A 27,077-nucleotide genomic window follows, 5' to 3' on the forward strand; every position below is an offset into this window, starting at 1 on the left:
ATCCATGACCCGGAAGTACTTAGATATTTTTGCTTGCTTGGTAGGGTTACCCAGCATATTTTTACAATTTATCTTAATAAAATCCCTTAACCACAGTGCTAGCCTTATGCCTAACCCTAACCTAAATTAAGACAAAGAAGTTCTAATACATTTTACGATATTGCCAATTGTTACTTTGTGGCTAGAGTAACTAGCTAGTGGAAAGTGCTTTACAGCGATACGGTTACCCTATCACATATTCTATGCGGTAACGTTAGTTGACTTCAGTGGTTTCCTTGCAGAATCCTGATATTTGTGAGTGATCATGGCTGCTACGACTTCAGCCGCGGTTACAGAATCTCCTGGGCTAGAGACTCAACGCAAAGAAATCGAGTCTCTGCTTCAGGAACATGAACTCTTTGCAGGGGATACTTGGTGAGACTTTTGCCGCCCTCTGCTCTGAACTGACACCCACACTGAGTGATGTAGTTACTATAGCTAGCTACCACGACAACAACAAATGACAGCGACGAGTCCTTGACTGTATTTGCCGTTGCGTACATTACATATATCATAATCAGCATAATATACCATTATCTTTAGATAAGGACCATTTTTATTGGCAAATTCAATGAATAAACATTGGTTGGAGTGTTGTCATTCCTCTTGCCTAGGATCTCAGCGCTGGTGTTTGGCGAATGACGTTTGATCACTGCTTTAGCATTTTAGGGAGAGTATTCTGTGGAAAAGCTTACATTTTGATATTAATATGACGATTAACATCACGTCCCAGTTGGGGAACATCTGGTCAAAGTGTTGGCTTTAGCAAGCAAGATAACATTAACTAACGTTAGCTATACTGACAGCATGCTAGCCCGCCAGAGTTAGCTAGCTACAAGACAGGAATCTTTTCGGTTTAGCTTGACATTTTTGGTATTCAGTTTTTTTTCCTACGTGTGTATTATTTGTGTTCTATTATTTTTGACAGAGTGAGCGCCATCTAAGTTAGCTAGCTAACTGCATAGTTAATGTTAGCTCGCTAAACCAAATTAGCTTGCTAGCTGGCTGCTACTTTCGTTTTGACCAGTAAAGTTTCGTTTTGTCAGTGTCACACCCAGATTAGGAAATGATATCGTATCTACCATTGTGGTTATAAAGTTCAGGATATCAGTTGAAGTGGGAATGAATGAAATTCCATTTATGAACAGTTTTGTCCTAACAAACTCAATTAAAAAGGAAACTAGACATTTGGCTGTAATTTGCCAAAGCCTAGCTGCCCAAATAAAAGATCCATTGCTGCAATTGTGGTTATGCCATTATAGTATTGTATCAGTAAATACACCAAATACCCCAATCGTAGAAAACGTTACTGATCAAATACTAGCCTAGGGAAATGTGATGTTGGTTAATGTAGGCAAGCAAAATATAAGCCATATAAGCCTCCCCAATGGAGTTGTTCTTAACCAACACATGCAGGTACCTGCTGGAGAGGCGATGGTATGAGCAGTGGAAGGAGTATGTGGTGACAGGAGACCAGAACTCCTCATCTTTCCCTGGACAGATCGACAACACAGAGCTGTTTGAGGGTAAGTGCCACATCACAAAGATATCATGTAACAACAGAAGACCCATTATTCAATGTTTGGTTCATTTACTTCTACCCCACATATGCTGTTGTGTCAACATGAAAAGTGAGCTGTCAAATGATGATTATGATACCCACAGAACTGGATTCCTACCATCTGAAGGAGCGTCTGGTGGAGAATGAGGACTTTGTGTTGATCCCTGCCGAAGCATGGCGCAATCTGCTGGCCTGGTATGGCATGGTAGATGATCAGCCTGCCCTGGAGCGGAAGGTAAAACAGAGTGGTCACAGAGATGCAGATAACTTGCATACCCTGTGGTCATATCACATAGACTGATTGCCTGACAACTAGGGTTAGGAATTGCCATGAACCTTACGATACAATATTATGACAATACTTAGGTGCAGATATGAGTTTGGACACACCTACTGAATCAAGCATTTTTCTTTATTTCTACTACATTGTAAAATAATAGTGAAGACATAAACTATGAAATAGCACATATGGAATCATGTAGTAACCCCAAAAAAGTTTTCAACAAATCAAAATATAATTTATATTTGAGATTCTTCAAAGTTGCACACTCTTGGCATTCTCTCAGCCAGCTTCGTGAGGTAGTCACCTGGAATGCATTTCAATTAACAGGTAATAAGAAGAGACTTGCTTGAGCCAAGAAACACGAGCAATGGACAATAGACCGGTGGAAATCTGTGTTTTTGGTCTGATGAGTCCAAATTTTAGATTGTTGGTTCCAACCGACATTTCTTTGTCAGACGCGTAGGTGAACTGATGATCTCCGTATATGTGGTTCCCACTGTGAAGCATGGAGGTGTGATGGTGTGGGGTGCTTTGCTGGTGACACTGTCAGGGATTTATTTAGAATTCAATTTATTTAGAATTTAGAATTCACTTAACCAGTATGGCTACCACAGCATTCTGCAGAGATATCCCATCTGGTCTGTGCTTAGTGGCACTATCATTTGTTTTTCAACAGGGCAATGACCCTACACACCTCCAGGCTGTGTAAGGCCTATTTAACCAAGAAGGAGAGTGACGGAGTACTGCATCAGATGACCTGGCCTCCACAATCACCCAACCTCAACCCAATTGAGATGGTTTGGGATGAGTTGGACCGCAGAGTGAAGGAAAAGCAGCCAAGAAGTGCTCAGCATATGTGGGAACGCCTTCAAGATTGTTGGAAAAGCATTCCAGGTGAAGCTGGTTGAGAGAATGCCAAGAGTGTGCAAAGATGTCATCAAGGCAAAGGGTGACTACTTTGAAGAACCTCAAATATACAATATAGTTTAATTTGTTGAACACTTTTTTTTGGTTACTACATGATTCCATATGTGTTATTTCCTAGGTTTGATGTCTTCACTATTATTTTACAATGTAGAAAATAGTAAAAATAAAGAAAAACACTTGAATGAGTAGGTGTCCAAACTTTTGACTGGTACTGTATATGTTTTGCGATTCAATACAATTATTTTTTTGTTATTCCATTGTCAGAACATATTGCTCACCATATGTCTGTTTTGATCAGATTGAAATAAAAGTGATGAAAACATATTGGCTCTCTATTTAAAAAAAATTGAGAACAAGCTATGAAGGAAATAGTTTTGGTGCAGGTACAGCCAACTAGCACAAATATAAATTTGGGAACTTTTTAAGAAAATTATGCACGTGCATCAATGTGGCAGAAGGCTGTGCGTTGTTATAATTCTGAACGGTCAGATAGCAAGCAACAATGACAAGAAGCTTCCATGTGGGGAATCGTAGGTGGCTTGTTTCAGCTAGTTGTCTTGTTTTCACTTAGTTCATGCTACTACGGCTAAAATTATTTAGCTAGCAAACCAACAACTGTAATGATGTATTTGAGACAAGTGCTTATTGTGAAAATGCATTTATGTTGTCAAAAAATCCTTTGGAGTTGCCCCGAAGTTGGTCACACATCCAATTGTTTTTTAAACAACCTATCATGCACTGACTGTACATTCACATCTGTCTACAAACTACTATGTGAACGTGGACCTGACTAGTGTAGTTGTATGTCCCACAGACCCTCATTCGATGGACAATGTTGTGTCTATGAAAAGACACAACTGCCATTGAAGTGTTTCATTTGTATTTGGCAGTTAATTGAATGTGATTGCTTCGTCTATTTCAGGTGGTGGATCTACCCAGCACAGTCAAGGTTGAGGTCTATCCTGTGGAAATCTTCCTGTGTCTCCATAGCGACATGGAAAATGTTGTGACCGCACAGTTTAGCCGTGCAGATCACATCCGTAAGTAGAAACACATCGAAGAGGTGCAATAGTAGCTATGATGGGTTGGTGTGCAAACTATGCATCTCTCTCTCTATATATATATATATGTGTGTGTGTGTGTGCGTTTGTTAATGTTTTCCCCTTCAGATACGATTCAGAAGGTGATGATGAAGCAGTTTGATGTGGTCGAGGGAGCAGAGACCCGGCTGTGGATGAAGAGCTCAGACACCTGCTGTGAGAGGATGCGGAACGTTCACGTCAATGTCCTCGACTCCAGCCTCAGCTCTGGCATGGTATGTCTGTTCTCTCTCTCTGACCCTTATCCCACCCTACCCCACACCTACCTGCTTGCATCCCTCTGCTGCTTCCTGAGATACAGTGATAGTGTGTTTAAATGGCAGCTGTGTTCTAACATGACCTGTCTGCATTGCAGACGGTGATCATGGAGATGAGGAATGCAGATGGTACTTGGCCCAGCTCCAGACCACAGATCATGTGGGGGTTCCTTCTTTTTATTTATTTTTTTATCAGTGTGTAGAGAATGTACTATCTACCAAAATTAGTGTTGCTGATGTAGTGTAATGTTTGTGGTAAACGTGATTCCCATATGTGTGACTACAAAGGAGAGAGTACTGTAAATGACCTTTTGTGTTATTGTAGTGTTCGTTAGGTGATTTATATTTCTGCTTCCATGTCTTATAGTAGGAACTCTGTGGAGGAGCAGGAATCATACCGAGGCCAGCCAGGAGTCTGTGGCCTCACCAACCTAGGAAACACATGTTTCATGAACTCTGCCCTGCAGGTACAGTGCTGTGAGAAAGTATTTGCCCCCTTTCTAATTTTCTCTACTTTTGCATATTTTTGATATTGATTGTTATCAGATCTTCAACCAAAACCTAATAATAGATTTTTGTATTATTATTTATTTATTTATTTATTTAACCTTTATTTAACTAGGCAAGTCAGTTAAGAACAAATTCTTATTTACAATGACGGCCTACCCTACCCAAACCCGGACGATGCTGGGCCAATTGTGCGCGCCCTATGGGACTCCCAATCACGGCCGGATGTGATACACCCTTGATTTGAACCAGGGACTGTAGTGACGCCTCTGCACTGAGACACAGTGCCTTAGAAAGGGAGTAAAGGGAACCTGAGTGAACAAGTAACACAACAATTACATACTTATTTTATTTATTTCATAAACGAAGTTACGCAAAACCCAATGCCCCTGTGTGAAAATGTAATTGCCTCCTTACACTCAATAATTGGTTGTACCACCTTTCGCTGCAATGAATCCAATCAAACTCTTCCTGTAGTTGTTTATCAGTCTCTCGGGTCGCTGTGGAGGAATTTTGGCCCACACATCCATGGAGAAAAAATATAAACGCAACATATAAAGTGTTGGTTCTTGAGCTGAAATAATAGATCACAGAAATGTTCCATATGCACAAAAAGCTTATTTCTTTCAATTTGTGCACAAATTTGTTTATATCGCTATGAGCATATTTACTTTGCGAAAAAAATAATTAATCCACCTGACAGGTGTGGCATATCAAGAAGCTGATGAAACAGCATAATCATTACACAGGAACAACTTGTGCTGGGGACAATAAAAGTCCCCAGCACTCTAAAATGTTCAGTTTTGTCACACAACACAAAGCCACAGATGTGTCAAGTTTTGGGGGGGCGTGCAATTGGCATGCTGACTGCAGGAATGTCAGGGATCTGGACTAGTATGGACTATCATTCATGAGTACTGTATGTTTCCCTGCTTTGTACAGTGTCTCAGTAACACCCCTCCACTGACTGAGTACTTCCTGCGGAGTGCTTATCTGGAGGAGCTCAACTTCACCAACCCTCTGGGCATGAAGGGGGAGATAGCAGAGGCCTACGCTGATGTTATCAAACAGATGTGGTCAGGGAGGCACTACTCTGTAGTTCCCCGGCTCTTCAAGGTAGTTATCCGTGTGAAGTGTGAAACTCAGTCCACAATTTTATAATGGATTAAAGAGACTTGTCAGTCAGTCATGCTTAAGTATTGACCATGCGTACCTTGAGAACCTTATGTTTTATGTTTATTACCAGACCAAGGTTGGCCACTTTGCCTCTCAGTTTCTTGGCTACCAGCAGCATGACTCCCAGGAGCTGCTCTCCTTCCTGCTGGATGGGCTTCATGAGGATCTCAACCGGGTCAAGAACAAGGAGTACATTGAGCTGAGGGATGCCGATGGTAGGCCTGACCAGGTAACAACCTGTAGTAGAAAGAGAAGAATTGTATGGGGAGAAGAATTGTAAAATACCACCATTGCTCTCCAAGCTGAAGTAAACCTAAGGTACATTTGCATTGCATTTTTCCTCACACTCACCCTTTGACAACTTTCAGGAAGTGGCAGAGGAAGCGTGGCATAACCACCAGCGACGTAACAACTCTGTGATTGTTGACACCTTCCACGGGCTGTTCAAGTCCACCCTGGTTTGCCCCGAGTGCCGCAAAGTGTCGGTCACCTTTGACCCCTTCTGCTACCTCAGCGTGCCCCTGCCTGTTAGCAAGGACCGGGTGATGGAGGTCTTCTTCGTTTCTCTGGACCCTGTGGCCAAACCTGTTCAGGTACAAGATTAATCTTCTTATAGTTGGCCCTACATCATGCTTTTTATAGGTAATCATCTGTATTGATTTATTTGTATTCTTTCCCACCAGCATCGCTTAGTTGTACCCAAAGCTGGAAAAGTGTTTGACATGTGCTCCGTTCTCTCGGAAATGACCAACGTCCCCGTCAATCAAGTGAGAGAACTTTTTAAAGCCTCTGTGGTAGAGCATGCTGTGGAAAAGCTATTGTCATTCATCACATGAAATATTGAGGTGATACTGACCTGTGCCTCTCTTATTTCAGATGGTTGTGGCTGATGTGTTCAACCACCGCTTCTATAAGATCTACCATGCTGATGAGTCTCTAAGCTGCATCCTGGACCGGGATGACATATTTGTGTATGTAAAACCAGCTTTTACCTCCACGCCAAAAACATACTTTTTCGGTCTTTTCCTGTTTGCTTGTTAGCACCAGCATCTCTCCTGACCCCTGTCTGTGTGTTGCCCTGGCAGGTATGAGCTGAGCAGTGGCTCTGTGGAGGAGGAGGAGGGGGATGAGGTGGTGCTGGCTCTGTACCTGAGGGAGCGTTCTCACTACAGGGACTCCGGCTCAGGGAGTAGCAGCTGCGGGACGACCCTGTTCGGACACCCACTGCTCATGGCTGTGCCTCGAGTCCAGTGCAGCCGCAACGCCCTCTATCACCTCTTCCTGCAGCGGCTAGCGTGAGTTACTGACACAGGCCAAACATCAGCTAAAATAGTTTTTTTTTTAATGGAATATAATTGTGATGGCAAGTTGTAAAGATGCTGTACTGTGCCTTGTCTGAGAGAGAGGCCTTTCTCTCACAAGAGGACGGTTCAAATCGCAGGGGACATTCTAGGAATTACTGTTTACGGTTTTTCGCTGCTACGCTATGGGCACAGATAGAACAAGGAGCTCGTTATAAAAATATTTTTTATGGGTGCATCAAAAGTAAGTCTCCGGTCTAAAAAAATAAATAACGTCATTCATTCGTCCAATTTTTCTATACACTTGATGCTAGTTAGCTAGCTAAGGTAACGTTTGCAAAGCTAGGTAGGTAAATATTATAGCTATTATATTATAGCTAAAAGCTTAGCTTGCTGCAAAAGAGCTTGCTAGTATTATGTATATAATGTATACACAATCAAATATAATTTCAAAACATTAACAGAACGTAAGGCTTTTATAGCTCTAATATAGCTAACGTTAGCTAGCTAATTAGAAGCTGATCTCTGCTGGATGCATTTACGTTTAGCTCGTTTGAGTTTGTTGCTGTTAGCTAGCACATGCAAAAGCTGTACTGCAGTATTTGTATTTATTATGGATCCCCATTAGCTGCTACTCTTCCTGGGGGTCCAGCAAAATTAAGGCAGTTTATACAATTTTAAAACATTACATTCACAGATTTCACAACGCACTGTGTGCCCTCAGGCCCCTACTCCACCACTACCACATATCTACAGTACTAAATCCATGTGTATGTTATCGTGTGTGTATGCATGTGTCGGTGCCGATGTTTGTGTTGCTTCACAGTCCCCGCTGTTCCATAAGGTGTTTCTTAATCTGTTTATGAAATAAAAAAATTCTATGGTGTTGAATGATGAGCTGTAGTCAATGAACAGCATTCTTACATAGGTATTCCTCTTGTCCAGATGGGATAGGGCAGTGTGATGGTGATTGCATCGTCTGTGGACCTATTGGAGCGGTACGCAAATTGAAGTGTGTCTAGGGTGACAGGTAAGGTGGAGGTGATATGATCCTTGACTAGTCTCTCAAAGCACTTCATGATGACAGAATTGAGTGCTACGGAGCGATAGTCATTTAGTTCAGTTACCTTTGCCTTCTTGGGTACAGGAACAATGGTGGCCATCTTGAAGCATGTGGGGACAGCAGACTGGGATAGGGAGAGATTAAATATGTCAGTAAACACACCAGACAGCTGGTCTGCGCGTGTGCTGAGGATGCGGCTAGGGATGTCGTCTGGGCCGGCAGCCTTGCGAGGGTCAACGTTTAAATGTCTTCCTCATGTCGGCCACGGAGAAGGAGAGCCCACAGTCCTTTGGCCCTGGCCTCGTCGGTGGCACTGTATTATCCTCAAAGCTGGTAATGAAGGTGTTTAGTTTGTCTGGAAGCAAGATGTCGGTGTCCGTGACGTGGCTGGTTTTCTTTTTGTAGTCCGTGATTGTCTGTAGACCCTGCCACATACGTCTTATGTCTGAGCCGTTGAATGGTGACTTGTATTCAGGCAGTTTGTGTAATGTCATATTGAAAACAGTCACTAGGGTGTTGTAATGGATCTTGTCCATCAGTGGTTTGATTCTAGCTCTGAGAGAAATTGATGATCAATTATTTTGTGGGGGCTGTCTTAGACTTCAGTGCAGATTGTGACATTATTGAACATAGTCTGCTGCTGGAAAAACATAGTGGCAAGAAAGTATGTGAACCCTTTGAAATGACCTGGATTTCTGCATAAATTGGTCATAAAATTTGATCTGATCTTCATCTAAGTCGACAATAGACAAACAGTCTGCTTAAACTAATAATACACAAGTATACATTTTCATGTCTTTATTGAACACACCGTGTAAACATTCACAGTGCAGGGTGGAAAAAGTATGTTAACCCTTGGTTTTAATAACTGGTTGACCCTCCTTTGGCAGCAATAACCTCAACCAAATGTTTTCTATAGTTGCGGATCAGACCTGCACAATGGTCAGGAGGAATTTTGGACTATTCCTCTTTATAAAACTGTTTCAGTTCAGCAATATTCTTGGGATGTCTGGTGTGAACTGCTCTCTTGAGGTCATGCCACAGCATCACAAATCAGGTTGAGATCAAGACTGACTGGGCCACTCCAGAAGGCGTATTTTCTTCTGTTGTTGATTTACTTCTGTGTTTTGGGTCGTTGTCCTGTTGCGTCACCCAACTTCTGTTGCGCTTCAATTGGCAGACAGACAGCCTAACATTCTCCTGCAAAATGTCTTGATAAACTTGGGAATTCATTTTTCCGTCGTTTATAGCAAGCTGTCCAGGCCCTGAGACAGCAAAGCAACCCCAAACCATGATGCACCATACTTTACAGTTGGGATGAGGTTTGGATGTTAGTGTGCTGTGCCTTTATTTCTCCACACATAGGGTTGTGTGTTCCTTCCAAACAACTCAACTGTAGTTTCATCTGTCCACAGAATATTTTGCCAGTAGCGCTGTGGAACATCCAGATGCACTTTTGGAAAGTTCAGATGTGCAGCAATGTTTTTTTGGACAGCAGTTGTATCTTACGTGGTGTCCTCCAATGATCACCATTTTTGTTTAGTGTTTTACACATTGTAGACTCGTCAACAGAGATGTTAGCATGTTCCAGAGATTTCTTTAAGTCTTTAGCTGACACGCTAGGATTCTTCTTCGGTTCTAATTCTGAGTAAAATACTCAACGGGCATTATGAAAGCTTAACCAAGTTTATTCTGCGCAAAGTGTCAATACAGCTGCATTCACACTAAATGTTTCCATCACCACAAGTATATATACTCCAATTTAGGCATTCCTCCTTCTCTCCAATCCTTACATATATTATGGTTCGACAGGAATAGGGTAATAAACCATAATTTCTCCCTTAAGGGGATCTGACTTGACCTCGAACCCTCATTTGCCTAACCCAAAGATATAGCAATCCTGTGACTTCCTCCCGTACACCCAACACATTCCAAAGCCATCTGGCTCCTACAGATAACCATTTAACTTCTGATGTAAAAAACAGTCTCTTTCACCCCTGAGATACTATACTGCTGAGTATAACAATGTTCCAAGTTTAACCCAGAATAGAGAACAGCGCAGAATGCTCAGTCATCTTTGAAGGACGGCCACTCCTAGGGAGAGTAGCAACAGTGCTGAACTTTCCATTTATAGATAATTTGTCTTACCATGGACTGATGAACATCAAGGCTTTTAGAGATACTTTTGTTAGCCTTTCCAGCTTTATGCAAGTCAACAATTCTTAATTTTAGTTCTTCTGAGATCTCTTTTGTTCGAGGCATGGTTCACATCAAGCAATGCTTCTTGTGAATAGCAAACTCAAATTTTGTGAGTTTTTTTTTATAGGGCAAGGCAGCTCTAACCAACCTTTTCAATCTTGTCTCATTGATTGGATTTAGCTGACTCCTGACTCCAATTAGCTTTTGGAGAAGTCATTAGCCTAGGGGTTCACATACTTTTTCCAATCTACACTGTGAATGTTTAACCTCTCTAGGGTACGTGAGACGGTAGCGTCCCACCTCTTCAACATCCAGTGAAACTGCAGGTCGCCAAATTCAAATACAGAAATACTCATTATAAAAAATTCAGAAAACAAAACATATTTTACATAGGTTTAAAGATTAACTTCTTGTGAATCCAACCACGGTGTCAGATTTTAAAAATGCTTTACGGCGAAAGCATACCTTACGATTATTTGAGAACATAGCCCAGCAGACAAATCATTACAAACAGTAACCAGTAGAAGATTTACACAAGTCAGAAATAGAGATAAAATTAATCCCTTACCTTTGATCTTCATATGGTTGCACTCAGCAGACATTCATTTACTCAATAAATGTTCCTTTTGTTCGATAAAGTCTCTTTATATCCAAAAACCTCAGTTTTGTTTGCGTTTTCTTCAGTAATCCACAGGCTCAAACGCAGTCACAACAGGCAGACAAAAATCCAAATTGTATCCGTAAAGTTCATAGAACCATGTCAAACCATGTTTATATTCAATCCTCAGGTTGTTTTTAGCCTAAATAATCGATAATATTTCAACCGGACAATAACGTTGTCAATATAAAAGGTAAACAAGAAAGACACTCTCGGTCGCGCATGAAAAAGCTCTGTGACACTTTAGGGTCCACTCATTCAGACTGCTCTTACACCATTTTTCAGAATACAAGCCTGAAACAATTTCTGAAAACTGTTGACATCTAGTGGAAGGCATAGGAACTGCAATTGGAGTCCTAAGTCAATGGCATTGAATAGAAAACTACAAAACCAAAAGAAATCCTACTTCCTGAATGGATTTTTCTCAGGTTTTCGCCTGCCAAATCAGTTCTGTTATACTCACAGACACTATTTTAACAGTTTTGGAAACTTTAGAGTGTTTTCTATGCAAATCTACCAGTTATATGCATATCATATCTTCTGGGCCCGAGTAGCAGGTCGTTTAATTTGGGCATGCTTTTCATCCAAAATTCCGAATGCTGCCCCCTACCCTAGAGAAGTTAAATGATGTATTCAAAATAGACAAAAAAACAACTTGTGTGTCATTAGTTTAAGCACACTGTGTTTGTCTATTGTTGTGACTTAGATGATCAGATCAAATGTTATGACTAATTTATGCAGAAATCCAGGTAATTCCAAAGGGTTCACATACTTTTTCTTGCCACTGTATGTGTTATGGCTTTACACCCCCTGCTATAATGTGGATAAAGAGTTACTTGTCTAACAGAACACAAAGGGTTTTCTTTAATGGAAGCCTCTCAAACATAATCCAGGTAGAATCAGGAATTCCCCAGGGTAGCTGTTTAGGCCCTTTGAAAAAAGCTATCTTTACTAATGACATGCCACTGACTTTGAGTAAAGCCAGAGTGTCTATGTATGCGGATGACTCAACACTATACACGTCAGCTAGTACAGCGACTGAAATGACTGCAACACTCAACAAAGAGTTGCAGTTAGTTTCAGAGTGGGTGGCAAGGAATAAATGATCCCTAAATATTTCAAAAACTAAAAGCATTGTATTTGGGACAGATCATTCACTAAACGCTAAACCTCAACTAAATATTGTAATAGATAATGTGGAAATTGAGCAAGTTGAGATGACTAAACTGCTTGGAGTAACCCAGAATTGTAAACTGTCATGGTCAAAACATATTGATACAACAGTAGCTAAGATGGGGAGAAGTGTCCATAATAAAGCGCTGCTCTGCCTTAACAACACTATCAACAAGGCAGGTCCTACAGGCCCTAGTTTTGTCGCACCTTGACTACTGTTCAGTCTTGTGGTCAGGTGCCACAAAAAGGACTTAGGAAAATTGCAATTGGCTCAGAACAGGGCAGCATGGCTGRCCCTTTGATGTACACAGACAGCTAATACGACCCTGGGTCGTTACAATAATATGCATGTCAATGTCTCCTGGCTCAAAGTGGAGGAGAGATTGACTTCACAACTTGTATTTATGAGAGGTATTGACATGTTAAATGCTCCGAGCTGTCTGTCTGAACTACTGGCACTCAGCTCGGTCACCCATGCATACCCCACAAGACATGCCACAAGAGGTCTCTTCACAGTCCCCAAGTCCAGAACAGACTATGGGAGGCTCACAGTACTACATGGAGCAGGGATGCAAACTAGTCACCTTTCTGCGAAATTCGCCGTTTTGAATCCAAAATAGGTGACCTATGTGATTTGTGTAGATCCGATGAGAAAAGTTTGGGTGGGGGGGTTGGATGACTACTGGCTGTATGCAAATGAGTGATGTGCGCTTGGAGCAATACTGGCTGTATCCAAGGCTCAGCCAATTGTTCACATAACAGAATGCAGCACGCCAATGGAGAAGAGACAACCAATTCGCTAGTTACTGCCAGTGTTGCCAACTTAGTGACTTTGTCGCTATATTTAGCGAGTATTCAGACCCCTCTAGCGAACACATTTTCAAAAAAGCGACTGGCAACAAATCTAGCGACTTTTTCTGGTGTTATTGGAAACTTTGAGACTCTGACGTGAAAGCACGTATCGTTCTTACTCTTCTCAACGAGCAGCGGGTGCTGCCGTGGGCCCCACCGCCGTCCCAAAGCACTTTCAGGTGGCCCTGTCCTCACGCAGCAGTCCCTCCCAGCTGCAGTCAGAGCAGGAGATGTTCACCCTTCCGCGTCCAGACTGCAAATGAATTGCGCATTGGGGAAGCCGCCGCTGGCTGATCCCGCCCTGGCTTACATTTAAAAAAACTATTAACCTGAATTAGGGCCAGACTAGTTACCATCATTTTCTCGCATTGCCATTGACAGTTTTTTCTATTGTCTGTTTTTGGTCCATTTAGATTGTTAATGTAAATTGTATACAAAAAAATGTAAAAATGTTTCATGTTTTACTGTGACTTGTTGTAGGCTCCTAAGTAGACCATAAGGTTAAAAACCAAACCAAATTAAGAAAACTAAAGTAAAAAAATTAAACAAAAAAAATTAAACTAAGTAACTCCGCCAGAGTGTCTCTTTTGGGTCACTTTCGCCGGTCCCAAGCCCGGATAAAGGAGGAGGGTTGGAATTGTGACATAAAAAAAAACAAGAATCGACAGAAGAAAGTTAATCTGTAGTTCTAAACATATTTAGGGTGTTTTTTACTCACTTTTTGTCTCTCCCACGACATTATTCCTCTCTCCTACAGCGTCCATCACAATTACATGCACATGGCCAATTATGCAAATTAGGCGATGACGTCATTTAGCGACGTTTAGGACAGCCAATAGCTACTTTCCTTACTGAGGAGTTGGCAACGCTGGTTACTGCATCACGGCATGCTCTGGAAAGACAGCGGTAGAGTGGAAAGGCAGTTTGTCAGTTAATTTACAGGACTCCCACTTCCACAAGAAATTTTCGTTTTGTTCGATTACGTCCATATTTTTGTCCAAATACCTCTGTTTTGTTCGCGTTTAGTTCACTATTCCAAAGGCACAATGCGCGAGCGCAAAATCCAGACGAAAAGTCAAAAGAGTTCCATTACAGTTTGTAGAAACATGTCAAACGATGTTTACAATCAAGCCTTAGGGTCTTTTTATAATAAATCTTCAATAATATTCCAACCGGACAATAGCGTATTCATTACAGAGGAAAAAGAAGGAACGGCGCGCCCGTTTGACCGCGCAGTAAACAACTCATTGGCCACAGCTTAGTCCACTTGTTGAAACAGCTTTTATTCGACCCCCTTCCACAATAGAAGCCTCAAACAACTTTCTAAAGACTGCTGGAAGCCTTGAAGTGCAATCTGGCCCCATAGACACAGCATATTGGATAGGCAATCACTTAAATGAAACTACAAACCTCAGATTTCCCACTTCCTGGTTGGATTTGTCTCAGGTTTTCGCCTGCCATATAAGTTCTGTTTTACTCACATACATTATTTTAACAGTTTTGGAAAATTTTGAGTTTTCTATCCAAATCTACTACTTATATGCATATCATAGCTTCTGGGCCTGGGTAACAAGCAGTTTACTCTGGGCACCTTATTCATCCAAGCTACTCAATACTGCCCCCCTTTCCCAAAAGTTAAATAAGTGTAGCTGGAGCTGGGCCTGGCTTTAGCTGGATGCCACTATAGAGGTGAAAGGAACACCACACACTATCCCGCTTTCTCACTTTTTCAATACAGTGGATAAAAAGGGGTATGCCAGGTGTACTCTCTGCCTGAAAGAGATCAATTATGCCAACAAAGGGTATCATGCTCTGCTGACACATTGTAGAACAGATCTATGTCCACAGGCAGAAAGTGTACAATGTAATAATGTGCAGTGTCGCCCAAAGATATTGCTTTTGTTGTGTTGAACTTGATAGTAACACTTGTTTGAGGGGGGATTATTACATGTTATTACTCAGTGAATGTTATTTTTGCACACAGGTAGCCTTGTGCACTTGCTCAATGTCTATAGTGGCCACTATAATAGAGCGAAAATAGAATGCATGTTTGTTTTGTTCTATATCTACTTTAAGATGTTTTTTCCCCCAAGTGCAATATTTAGATGTGTGTGGTCACAAGCATTGTATTATAAAGGCTGTCATGGCTAACTGCAATATTAGTGTATTGTTTTTTCTCAAGACTTGAGTGTCATTTGCAGTAAAGTCTATGCAACAAATAACATTGGATTGCTTTCTTTACATTTTATTGCTGTGAGTTAAGTTCACATTAACCACTTTTTATTTTACACACAGAGACTGATCATGTAGATCATATTCTTTGTTTAATTAGTTAAAACCTGCATTTCTCCCTAGCATGGATTTTGTTTGCATGTTTCAGTCAACTTTTTAGGCCCTCATCAGTTTGCATCCCTGATAGAGCCATGACTACATGGAACTCCATTCCACTTCAAGCAACTAATGCAAGCAATAAAATTAGATTTAAAAAATAAAATAAAATAAAAAAAACACTTTATGGAACAGCGGGAACAGCGACTGTGAAGCAACACAAACATAGGCACAGACACATGCATACACACAGACACAATAACATATGTACTATACATACACATGGATTTAGTACTGTAGATATGTGGTAGTAGTGGAGTAGGGGACTGCGTGTGTTGTGAAATCTGTGAATGTAATGTTTAAAAAAAAGTATAAACTGCCTTGGCAGCAGCTAATGGGGATCTAGAATAAATACAATACCAATACAACACGCCTTAGACCAGAGATATGATTTCCCAGATTTTCCCCAAAGCAGATGTCCTGCCCCAAAAATGAGAGAAAGGCCTATTGTGTGGTCATGTTTTCACAGACGGTATGTCCGACCACCAGATCCCTYAGAGGAGGATGAGGAGGGTGAAGATGACGAGGAACTTTACAAGATCCAGACCAATGGTGTCAGCGATGGTAATCTGATCTCATTTAGCAAATTGTTAATTCACTGGGCAGAATTGGTTTCTACAAACTACGAGTTTTACTTATTGTATCCACTTTAGAATGTTGTCTGTCTCCACAGATGACGGTGAGGATAATGGTATGAGGCCAGGACACTTTAAGAGAGATGACCGTTGTGATGGTGGCCAATGGGATGGCCAAGCGGACGGCCCTGCTGTGACCCAAACTCAGCCAGAGCAGGCACAAACCCAGGAGTCTGGAAAACAGGCTCAGGCTGAGGGGGCCAGTAGTGAAGTCAGGGCAGGGTGTAGCACAGAGGACAGTGCCTCGGCATCCTGCAGTGCTGGAGCCAGTGCTGGAGTTCCAACAAACAGCCAGCAGGGTGCAGGCCTTCAGCAGCAGCAGCCATGTGAGACTGAGGAGGAGAAGGGTGAGTGCCCCCCGCAGACCAACGAGAGGCAGGCCAAGAGGAAGGGCTACCAGGCCAGACGCAGAAAGCTGCTCTTCTCCATCCACGCTGTCAACTCCAATGGCACTACGGAGAGAGGCATGGGAGAGGACGGCAGTGCCTTCTCTTTTAGCTGTGAGTCTGACTACACATCACATTCACACTGCCAACTGCTTTGTCACTGTTGTAGCTAGGCTTATATGCTCTTCATATGTTTTAGAGCCAATAGCTGTATGTGACACAGATGGTTAGCATCCACATGTGAGTATTTAATTTAATATTACTGTGTCCCTTTTACAGCTCAACCATATGTGGCCATTGACTGGGATCCCGACATGAAGAAGAAATGCTACATTGAGAATGAGGCAGAGGTATGTGTGAATCACGCTTTACATTAATAAAGTTTATGTAAAGTATTTAAGTTTGAAAGTGTGTTTGGGCCAGCAGTGTGAACATAGCCTGGTTGCTGGTCATTTAGAAAACTCCTGACATCTTTCCATCCACAGAAGTATGTAAAACACCAAAGCATGGAGGTCCCTCATCAGCAGACCACAGTGCAGCTGCAGGAGTGCATAGAGCTCTTCACCACTGTGGAGGTCCTGGAGGAAGAAAACCCCTGGTACTGCTGTCCCACACCTGGCATTTCATTATATGTATCTAACAAGAATTATGCTGAATATAGTTAATGGTCCAATGCAGCCGTTTTTATCTCAATATCAAATCCTTTCTGGGTAACAATTAAGTACCTAACTGTGATTGTTTATTTTTGACCCTTTGAATTGAAAACAAAAATTGGTTCTTAGCAAAGAGCAAGTTCTCAAGTAAGAATTTAGCTAGGACTCTCTGGGAGTGTTCTGAGAAGGGAGGGGAAAACTGAAAACTAGCTGTTATTGTCAGAGAGGTTTGGAACTCTTATTGGTCTATTAACTATACTAAATATAAATACAACATGCAACAATTTCAAAGATTTTATTGAGTTACAGTTCATATAAGGAAATCAGTCAGTTGAATTAAAGTCATTAGGCCCTAATCTATGGATTTCACATGACTGGGAATACAGATATGCATCTGGTCACAGATACAGTTGAAGTCAGAAGTTTACATACACCTTAGCCAAATACATTTCAACTCAATTTGTTACAATTCCTGACATTTAATCCTAGTAAAAATTCCCTGTCTTAGGTCAGTTAGGCTCACCACTTTATTTTATGAATGTGAAATGTCAGAATAATAGTAGAGAGAATGATTTACTTCAGCTTTTATTTTTTTCATCACATTCCCAGTGGGTCAGAAGTTTACATACACTCAATTAGTATTTGGTAGCATTGCCTTTAAATTGTTTAACTTGGGTCAAACGTTTCGAGTAGCCTTCCATAAGCTTCACACAATAAGTTGGGTGAATTTTGGCCCATTCCTCCTGACAGCAATGGCCCAGTAACTGAGTCAGGTTTGTAGGCCTCCTTGCTCGCACACTCTTTTTCAGTTCTGCCCACAAATTTTCTATAGGATTGAGGTCAGGACTTTGTGATGGCCACTCCAATACCTTGACTTTGTTGTCCTTAAGCCATTTTGCCACAACTTTGGAAGTATGCTTGTGGTCATGGTCCATTTGGAAGACCCATTTGCGACCAAGCTTTAACCTCTAATTCCTCCCAAACCCGGATCCGGGAGCACCCCCCCACAGTAAAAAAGCTGCCTAGCATAGCCTAGCATAGCGTCACAAGTAAATACTACCATCTAAATATCATTAAATCACAAGTCCAAGACACCAGATGAAAGATACAGATCTTGTGAATCCAGCCATCATTTCAGATTTTTAAAATGTTTTACAGGGAAGACACAATATGTAAATCTATTAGCTAACCACGTTAGCAAAAGACACCACTTTTTTTACTCCACCAGTTTTTTACTCCATCAGTAGCTATCACTAATTCGACTAAATAAAGATATATATAGCCACTAACCAAGAAACAACTTCATAAGATGACAGTCTGATAACATATTTATGGTATAGCATATGTTTTTTTAGAAAAATGTGCATTTTTCAGGTATAAATCACAGTTCTACATTGCAGCTGCAATCTGAAATAGTGCCGAAGCTGCCAGAATAATTACAGAGACCAACGTCAAATAACTAATTACTCATCYTAAAACATTTCTGAAAAATACACAGCGTACAGCAAATGAAAGCCCAACATCTTGTGAATCCAGCCAATATGTCAGATTTTTCAAGTGTTTTACAGCGAAAACACAATATAGCATTATATAGCTACCACAATAGCCAGAATCACAACCGCATTACCAGCAGTAAATGTTAGCGATCGTAACAACCCAGCAAAATATATAATTTTACTAACCTTGATATACTTCATCAGATGACAGTCCTGTAACATCATATTCACAATGCATATAGCTTTTGTTCGAAAATGTGCTTATTTAGCAGCACAAATCGTGGTTATGCAAATGTAATCAGTAAAAAACATGGCATGCATTCTGCCGGCCCATCTTGGAAAGCACCTAATCTAATCAATAAATAATCGAAAAACTTGACTAAAAAATACAGGTTGGACAGCAATTGAAAGATGCATTAGTTATAATGCAACCGCTTGTTAGATTTTAAATAAACGTACTAGACATACAGTGTGCGTTACAGCCAGACCAGTCCGCAATAATGGCCGAAAAATACTTTACATTTTTCCACAAACAACGAATTAACATCATAAAAAGTTCTTACTATTAGTTGAGCTTCCATCAGAATCTTGGGCAAGGTGTCCTTTGTCCAAAAGAATCGTTGCTTGTTGTAAAACGTCCTCTTCAACTCGGAATTAGCAGCTAACAATAGCTACGTGGCACACCACATGTCCAAATCCCCAATACGCAATACTAAGGAAATTCCGAAAATAGCAATATACTCGCATAAACTGATATAAATCGGTTTAAAATAACTTCGTTATGATGTTTCTAACACCTATATCAATTAAATCACAGACGGATATATCTTAAGGCGATAACGAGAGCTTTTGAGCATGCCATTCTGATGTCCCTCTTGCGTCTTGACGAGCGTCCAAAAAAACGACCTTCCACTCCATGGCCTTTTATAAAGTCTGAAAATACGTAGAGAACTCCATTCCACTTCTCATTGGTGTCACTAACATCCAGGCGAAGGCGGGTGCAGTTCATTTCGAGCCCATAGACACATACAGAGCTTTAAACTGATCCGAGATCAGAGCCCTAGTTTTCAGACCTTCGCAGTTCCTGTTCATGATTTCGCTGCAGAAAGACTTCTGGTTCACCCACAGACATAATTCAAACGGTTTTAGAAACTAGAGATTGTTTCTATCCAATAGTAATAATAAATGCATATGTACGAGCAAGAATGAGTACGGAGCAGTTTAATTTGGGAACGCAAAATGTCGAAGTTGAAACAGCACCCCCTGTATCTCAAGAGTTTTAACTTCCTACTGATGCTTAGATGTTGCTTCAATATATCCACATCATTTTCCTACCTCATGATGCCATCTATTTTGTGAAGTGCACCAGTCCCTCCTGCAGCAAAGCACCCCCACAACATGATGCCACCCCCATGCTTCACGGTTGGGATGGTGTTCTTTGGCTTGCAAGCCTCCCCTTTTTTCCTCCAAACATAACGATGGTCATTATGGCCAAACAGTTCTATTTTTGTTTCCTCAGACCAGGGAACATTTCTCCAAAAAGTACGGTCTTTGTCCCCATGTGCAGTTGCAAACCGTAGTCTGGCTTTTTTATGGCGGTTTTGGAGCAGTGGCTTCTTCCTTGCTGAGCAGCCTTTCAGGTTATATCGGTATAGGACTCGTTTTACTGTGGATATAGATACCTTTGTACCTGTTTCCTTCAGTATCTTCACAGGTCCTTTGCTGTTGTTCTGGGATTGATTTTCACTTTTCGCACCAAAGTCCGTTCATCTCTAGGAGACAGAACGCGTCTCCTTCCTGAGCGTTATGAAGACTGCGTGGTCCCATGGTGTTTATACTTGCGTACTATTGTTTGTACTGATGAACGTGGTACCTTCAGGCATTTTGGAAATTTGAACCAGACTTGTGGAGGTCTACAAAAAGAAAAATCTGAGGTCTTGGCTGATTTCTTTAGATTTTCCCATGATGTCAAGCAAACAGACACTGAATTTGAAGGTAGGCCTTGAAATACGTCCACAGGTACACCTATTGACTTAAATGATGTAAATTAGCCTATCAGAAGCTTCTAAAGTCATGACATCATTTTCTGTAATTTTCCAAGCTGTTTAAAAGCACAGTCAATTTAGTGAACTTCTTACCCACTGGAATTGTGATACAGTGAATTATAGGTGAAACAATCTGTCTAAACAATTCTTGGAAAAATGACTTGTGTCATGCACAAAGTTGATGTCCTAACCGACTTGCCAAAATTATAGTTTTTTAACAAGACATTTGTGGAGTGTTTGAAAAACGAGTTTTAATGACTCCAACATAAGTGTATGTAATCTTCCGACATCATCTGTACCTTAAAACAAAAGGTAGGGGCATGGATCAGGAAACCAGTCAGTATCTGGTGTGACCACCACTTGCCTCATACAGCGTGACACATCTCCTTCGCATAGAGTTGATCAGACTGTTGATTGTAGCTTGTGGAATGTTGTCCCACTTTTCAATGGCTGTGGGTAGTTGCTAGATATCGGTGGGAACTGGAACACGCTGTCGTACACGTCGGTCCCGAGCATCCCAAACATGCTCAATGGGTGACATCTTTGGTGAGTATGCAGGTCATGGAAGAACAGGCAGGTAATGGAAGAACAGACATGTTCACCTTCCAGGAATTGAGTACAGCTCATTGCGACATGGGGCCGTGCATTATCATGCTGAAACATGAGGTATTGGCGACGGATGAATTGGCACAGTATCTCTGTGCATTCAAATTGCCATCTATAGTTGTGTTCGTTGTCCGTAGCTTATGCCTGTCCATACCATAATCCCACCGCCACCATTTTAGAGAAATAAGCTTTTTGTGTGTATGGAACATTTCTGGCATCTTTTATTTCAGCTCATGAAATATAGGATCAACACTTTACATGTTGCGTTTATATTTTTGTTCAGTGTAATTTACCGCCTGGTGACATCACCTGGCAGGCCAAAACTCCATCCCACCAAAACAGGCTGAAATGTCAGGTGGTCAGTTCATACACTAAAACGGCATTTTCACAATTTCACAGTATTATTCCAACCTCATAGTGTGGAAATGTATATAAAGCACAAGAACGTAACGTTTTTCACTGCGCTGGGCCTTTAACATTTCATTTTTCCCAGGAAAAGCTGAAGACTCAATTTTGAATATTAGTAACATATCACATCTTACTGCTAAATACTGTTAAAGCTCAGATTCACCGGTAGGATTGTCAAACGTTTGCCTGCCGACAGTACATGGCACCTCTGAACAGTGTCGGCAGTTAATCTCATTTGTGTTCACACAGCAAAGATCTCAGAAGTCATCAGACACTCAGCCATGTTTAAAATACTCCAAACCAGAAGGTGGCAGTAGTGTTGTTTGGCAATGCAAATAGTATTTTTTGTTTTGTTTGAAAGTCCTTGTTGACACTAGCCAGATGGCCACAGCTAGATAACTACCTAGCAAGATGACGAAGACACAATTTATTTCACTCTCTGTAATTCCATACTGCCAGTGCCTGTCCATAGCCAGATTTTGAGCTTGCTAGCATATTCACTAGCTAGCACAACATAGTGCAGTGTCCTTAGCTAGCTAGCTAACTCATGGGAACTAGGTAATCCATTGTGATTTAATTATAATGTCAATACTAGCTACAGTGGTTAGCTAGCTTTGGGGAAGTATATAGTGTTGTGTGCATTTGCGTCTGTGCACTTAGCTAGCTACCATCCCATAGCCTACATTGCATATGAAGTGTGACTGGCTCATCCGTGGATGTACGGGAAAATGCTCTCTTAAAAAATATATATTGTTTTCCTTTCTAACGTGGGTTTTTGYTCTCTGATTGGCTCAAAGTCATGTTGTTCGCCACTGACAAGCGTTGCGATGCTGCTGAGAATCAATAGGTTGGTTGCTACCAGGTCAGCACGCAGCAGGTACTGCTTTTGTTCTGGCAAGAGAAGGAACGGCCTCCCACTGATAAGTACCTATCGGCAGTGAGATCTCTGTGTGTTTCATGCGTTATGTTAAGTAGCTGTGATTTGTGTGCAATTGTCTTCTGTGTTGTGTTGCGTATGTTTGCTGCAGGTACTGCCCAATATGTAAGAAACACCAACTGGCCACTAAGAAACTGGACCTGTGGTCACTGCCTGAGGTTCTCATCATCCACCTGAAACGCTTCTCCTACACCAAGTACTCCAGGGAGAAGTTGGATATCATCGTTGACTTTCCTCTCAGGTTGGTTATATCATGTCTGTCTCTTTTACTGTAATTTAAAACATTCTGTACATATTTACATTTTTAAGTGGGAAGGATGTCAGTGTGACTATTACTCTTCCAGACCTCCACTCAATCCAGTTATTAGTGCACTTTTTCACAGGTGCTATCTTCATCCAACCCGTTTCTCTTTATTGCAGACACCTCGACTTCTCGGGTTTTCTGCTGAGGAAGACCGGTACAAACGGAGAGCCACCCAGCCGATATGATCTGATAGCAGTTTCCAACCACTACGGCGGACTCCGAGATGGACATTGTGAGATTTTGATTTTGTATGTCATACTTTGTCATATGTCTTCATTTTGTTCAACACATTTTTCTGCTCTCTCGACAGACACCAGCTATGCCCGGAACAAAGACAATGGACAATGGTATTACTTCGATGACAACAAGGTGACGTATGCAAGGGAGGAACAAATTGTGGTAAGTTTAGCTACTGAAAAGTTTAGAATTCCTTCTTTAAAAAATGTTTCTTGCAATGTCGTCATGATCTCCCCTCCCTTGCCTCTACCCTTCCAGACTAATGCTGCCTACCTCCTGTTCTACCACCGACAAGACAAGATTCGTCAGCCCACCTTACCCCCCCCCCCCGGACAGCTCCTCCTCTCCCGCCCAGCCTGCTAATGTCACTTCCCACAAACATGATGGGATGGAGAGAGCCACTTCCTGTGTCAACATGGAAACAGACTGAAACAGATTTGTTTTTTTTGGTAATCTTTTTTTTCTCTGAGTTGATTTTATATTGTTATTTATTTTCTATTCCAAAAAACTTGAACCTTCTGCCTCTCCTCTGCATTGAACAAGGTGTGAGAAGCGGAGGCTAGATTCTCAGGCTGGTGCAGAAGCGTGAGGAATGCAATTTATGTTTCTTCTACATTTTCTTTACATTGGTTTCCCCAGATTTACTAGATCATTAATAGAAGAATGTTGAATGATGATTTCTGGTATTGCTTAATCACAGACTAAGGTATGTAGTGTCTGTCTATGCTGATGCCAACTGGACCCCTTCGTGATTGGACATAAGCAATTATAATTTAGTTTGTTCAATCAAGACCTATGAATTGTGAATATCTCTGCACCGCTATTAATCTCTGCTATGATGCATTGCTACCTCAAACTTTGATTACTGATGTTGAGCTCAATTTGAGGAAGATTTCCTTGAGGCTCTTTGAATAGAATTGAATACATTTTGCTCTAGAAGGTAAATCACAACATTTGAGGTTAACGACACGGATAACTAATTCAGTTTACTCCTGATTTAAAAATGAGATTACATTCCCCTGTTACTCAATGTTCTTTATATCAGGGACTGCATTAACAGAAAGACAAACATTGCAATGTGATTTATATACACTACATGGCCAAAAGTATGCTCGTCAAACAACGTATTCCAAAATCATGGACATTAATATGATTTTGGAGCCCCTTTGCTGTTATAACTGCATCCACTCTTCTGGGAAGGCTTTCCCCTAGATGTTGGAGCATTGCTGTGGGGACTTGTTTCCATTAAGCCACAAGAACATTAGTGAGGACGGGCACTGATGTTATGCGATTAGGCCTGGCTCGCAGTCGGCATTGCAAGTCATCAAAGGTATTTGACGGGTTGARGTCAGGGCTCTGTGCAGGCCAGTCGAGTTCTTTCACACTGATCTCAACCAACCATTTCTGTATGGACCTTGCTTTATGCACGGGGACATTATCATGCTGAAACAGGAAAGGGCCTTCCCCAAACTGTTGTCACAAAGTTGGAAGCACAGAATCGTCTAGGATGTCGCTGTAGCATTAAGATTTCCCTTCACTGGAACTAAGGGGCCTAGCCTGAACGATGAAAAACAGTCCCAGACCATTATTCCTCCTCCACCAAACTTTACAGTTGGCACTATGCATTTGGCCAGGTAGCGTTCTCCTGACATCCGCCAAACCCAGATTTGTGAATTTGTGGGGGAAGCGTGAGTCTTTACTTCCGCCAAACCCAGATTTGTGCCAGATGGTGAAGCGTGATTCTTTACTCCAGAGAACGTGTTTCCACTAGCCCAGAGTCGTCTACTCCAGCCGATGCTTGGCATTGCGCATGGTGATCTAAGGCTTGTGTGCGGCTGCTTGGCCATGGAAACCCATTTCATTAAGCTCCCGACGAACAGTTCTTGTGCTGAGGTTGCTTCCAGAGGTAGTTTGGAACTCAGGAGTGAGTGTTGCAACCGAGGACAGACCATTTTTACGCTCTACGCGCTTCAACACTTGATGGTCCCGTTCTGTGAGCTTGTGTGGCCTACCACTTCGCGGCTGATCTGTTTTTGCTCCTAGACAATTTCCACTTCACAATAACAGCACTTACAGCTGACCGGGGCAGCTCTAGCAGGGCAGACATTTGACAAACTGACTGGTTGAAAAGGTGGCATCCCATGACGGTGACACATTGAAAGTCGCAGACCTTTTCAGTACAGGCCATTCTACTGCCAATATTTACCTATGGAGATTGCATGGTTGTGCTCGATTTTATACAACTGTCAGCAACGGGTGTGGCTGAAATAGCTGAATCTACTAATTTGAAGGGGTGTCCACACACTTTTGGCCATGTAGTGTAGAACAAAGGTAAACAAAGGACCATAGTATTCGAAAGCAACACTTTGAATACAGTTGCAGGTGCCATGGAATAGCTTTGTATATTTTCTCTTGTGATCCATTTTTTTATTATCAGAGCAGGTATTTGTTTTTACTTCACTTACAAATACACATTGGGCATCTCAGCACTTCTGCAGATCTTCCATTTCTGGTTAGGATTATCTTTCCACTATCAAGAATGATTTTGATCACCTCTGGTGCAGGACATTAACAGATGCATATTCTTGGGATTTAAAAGGAATTTGTACTCTTATCTTAGTAAAAGCATATAGCTACACATTACAATTTAGATATCACTGTTTTATTTTAGTCTGCGCAATTTCTTAATGAGGAATACAGCAAAGTGCTTTCTGGATAGAGCTCTTAAATAATTTTTTAAAGCCCATCTGTACAGTATTTTTGTATTGTAATAAATATATTCTTTGATCATCTGGATCAGATGCAGGGGATTGGCGACTTATTTACTTTACTTAATAATAGATGGAATATTTTATTGTATAATCTTTTGCAATTATAACATATGATTCTGATGACAATAGGCATGAGGTAGATTTTACACTTACATGACAGCCTGGCTTTCCTGATATCTTTTTAACAAATGATCAGGATTCATAAACCCTTGATCTAAGGTGGCTGTGAGAGCTGGTTAACTCAAGCCCTTCTCTAGAGATGTACTGTAGTTTAGATTGGGCTGTGGCCATACTCTGATTCCCAAGGCCTGCTTCGTTTGGGTTCTTTATTTCCCTGAGATAGTAATATACAGTATATAGAAACAGGAACTGGAGAACATAATACTGCCAAGAAACCTCTGAAAGGACAATCTTCAAATTTTTGTCACATTGCTACAGTATGTTTAAGCACAATTTTGTATAGAAAACACCTTTTTGGCTTCTACTGTAAACAGTGAGCGAACATGCATGAGGTTAATACCAACCTGACTACACAATTATCTTGCTCACCAACACCTGTTTGATCTGAAATTGCTGTTCACAACTTAGCAGCCATTTTGTACAAGGGAGTGACCGGAATGTTGTATTTTAGTGTTAACACATGATTGGTGATGCTCCTGTAAATGTCTGGGCTTTTAGTAGGAACAGAGGAAGAACTCCAAGGTGGTTTTGTGCTTCTTCTGAACTATCTGGAATAGATGACAGGTTGCCATACCAAACATATTAATTGGTCCTCCCAAACTACTTAACATCCAGTATGATACACAGGCAGCCTAACTCTGATATTTTTCCACTAATTGGTCTTTTGCCAATAATTGGGCAAAATATGAGAATTGAGCTGCCTGTCTAAACTCAGCCTAACATCCACATTTAGGATGTTATAGTGCACTGAATATTGTACCAACTTTATTATATGAGGAACTTTATATAAGGTAAAGTTTTTATATTTATACCTCAATGAAAATTGGCATTGCACACTTGCAATGCCAATGACTTTCAGTTCAATGTGGCGTTGACTTAATGCAGTAAAGTTGCTGCTTTCCAATGAGTATGTGAAATAAAATAAATCTATGATG

General features: G+C 41.2%; 1 protein-coding gene across 1 annotated transcript; it reads left to right on the forward strand.

Annotated features, from left to right (window-relative positions):
• LOC111966178 (ubiquitin carboxyl-terminal hydrolase 11-like) lies at positions 1-27,077 on the forward strand. Its single transcript, XM_023990611.3, is given in 22 exon segments — positions 1-414; positions 1,456-1,565; positions 1,705-1,835; positions 3,733-3,850; positions 3,980-4,125; positions 4,266-4,327; positions 4,535-4,634; positions 5,617-5,790; positions 5,921-6,079; positions 6,219-6,443; positions 6,534-6,617; positions 6,727-6,821; positions 6,936-7,145; positions 15,954-16,048; positions 16,158-16,619; positions 16,785-16,855; positions 16,991-17,103; positions 22,742-22,891; positions 23,071-23,186; positions 23,265-23,353; positions 23,450-23,509; positions 23,511-27,077. Coding segments are annotated over 22 exon segments (2,991 nt in total). The 5' UTR covers positions 1-304; the 3' UTR covers positions 23,622-27,077.

Source organism: Salvelinus sp. IW2-2015, linkage group LG7 (genome assembly GCF_002910315.2).
Source record: "Salvelinus sp. IW2-2015 linkage group LG7, ASM291031v2, whole genome shotgun sequence".
In the NCBI taxonomy this organism is placed as follows: domain Eukaryota; kingdom Metazoa; phylum Chordata; class Actinopteri; order Salmoniformes; family Salmonidae; genus Salvelinus; species Salvelinus sp. IW2-2015.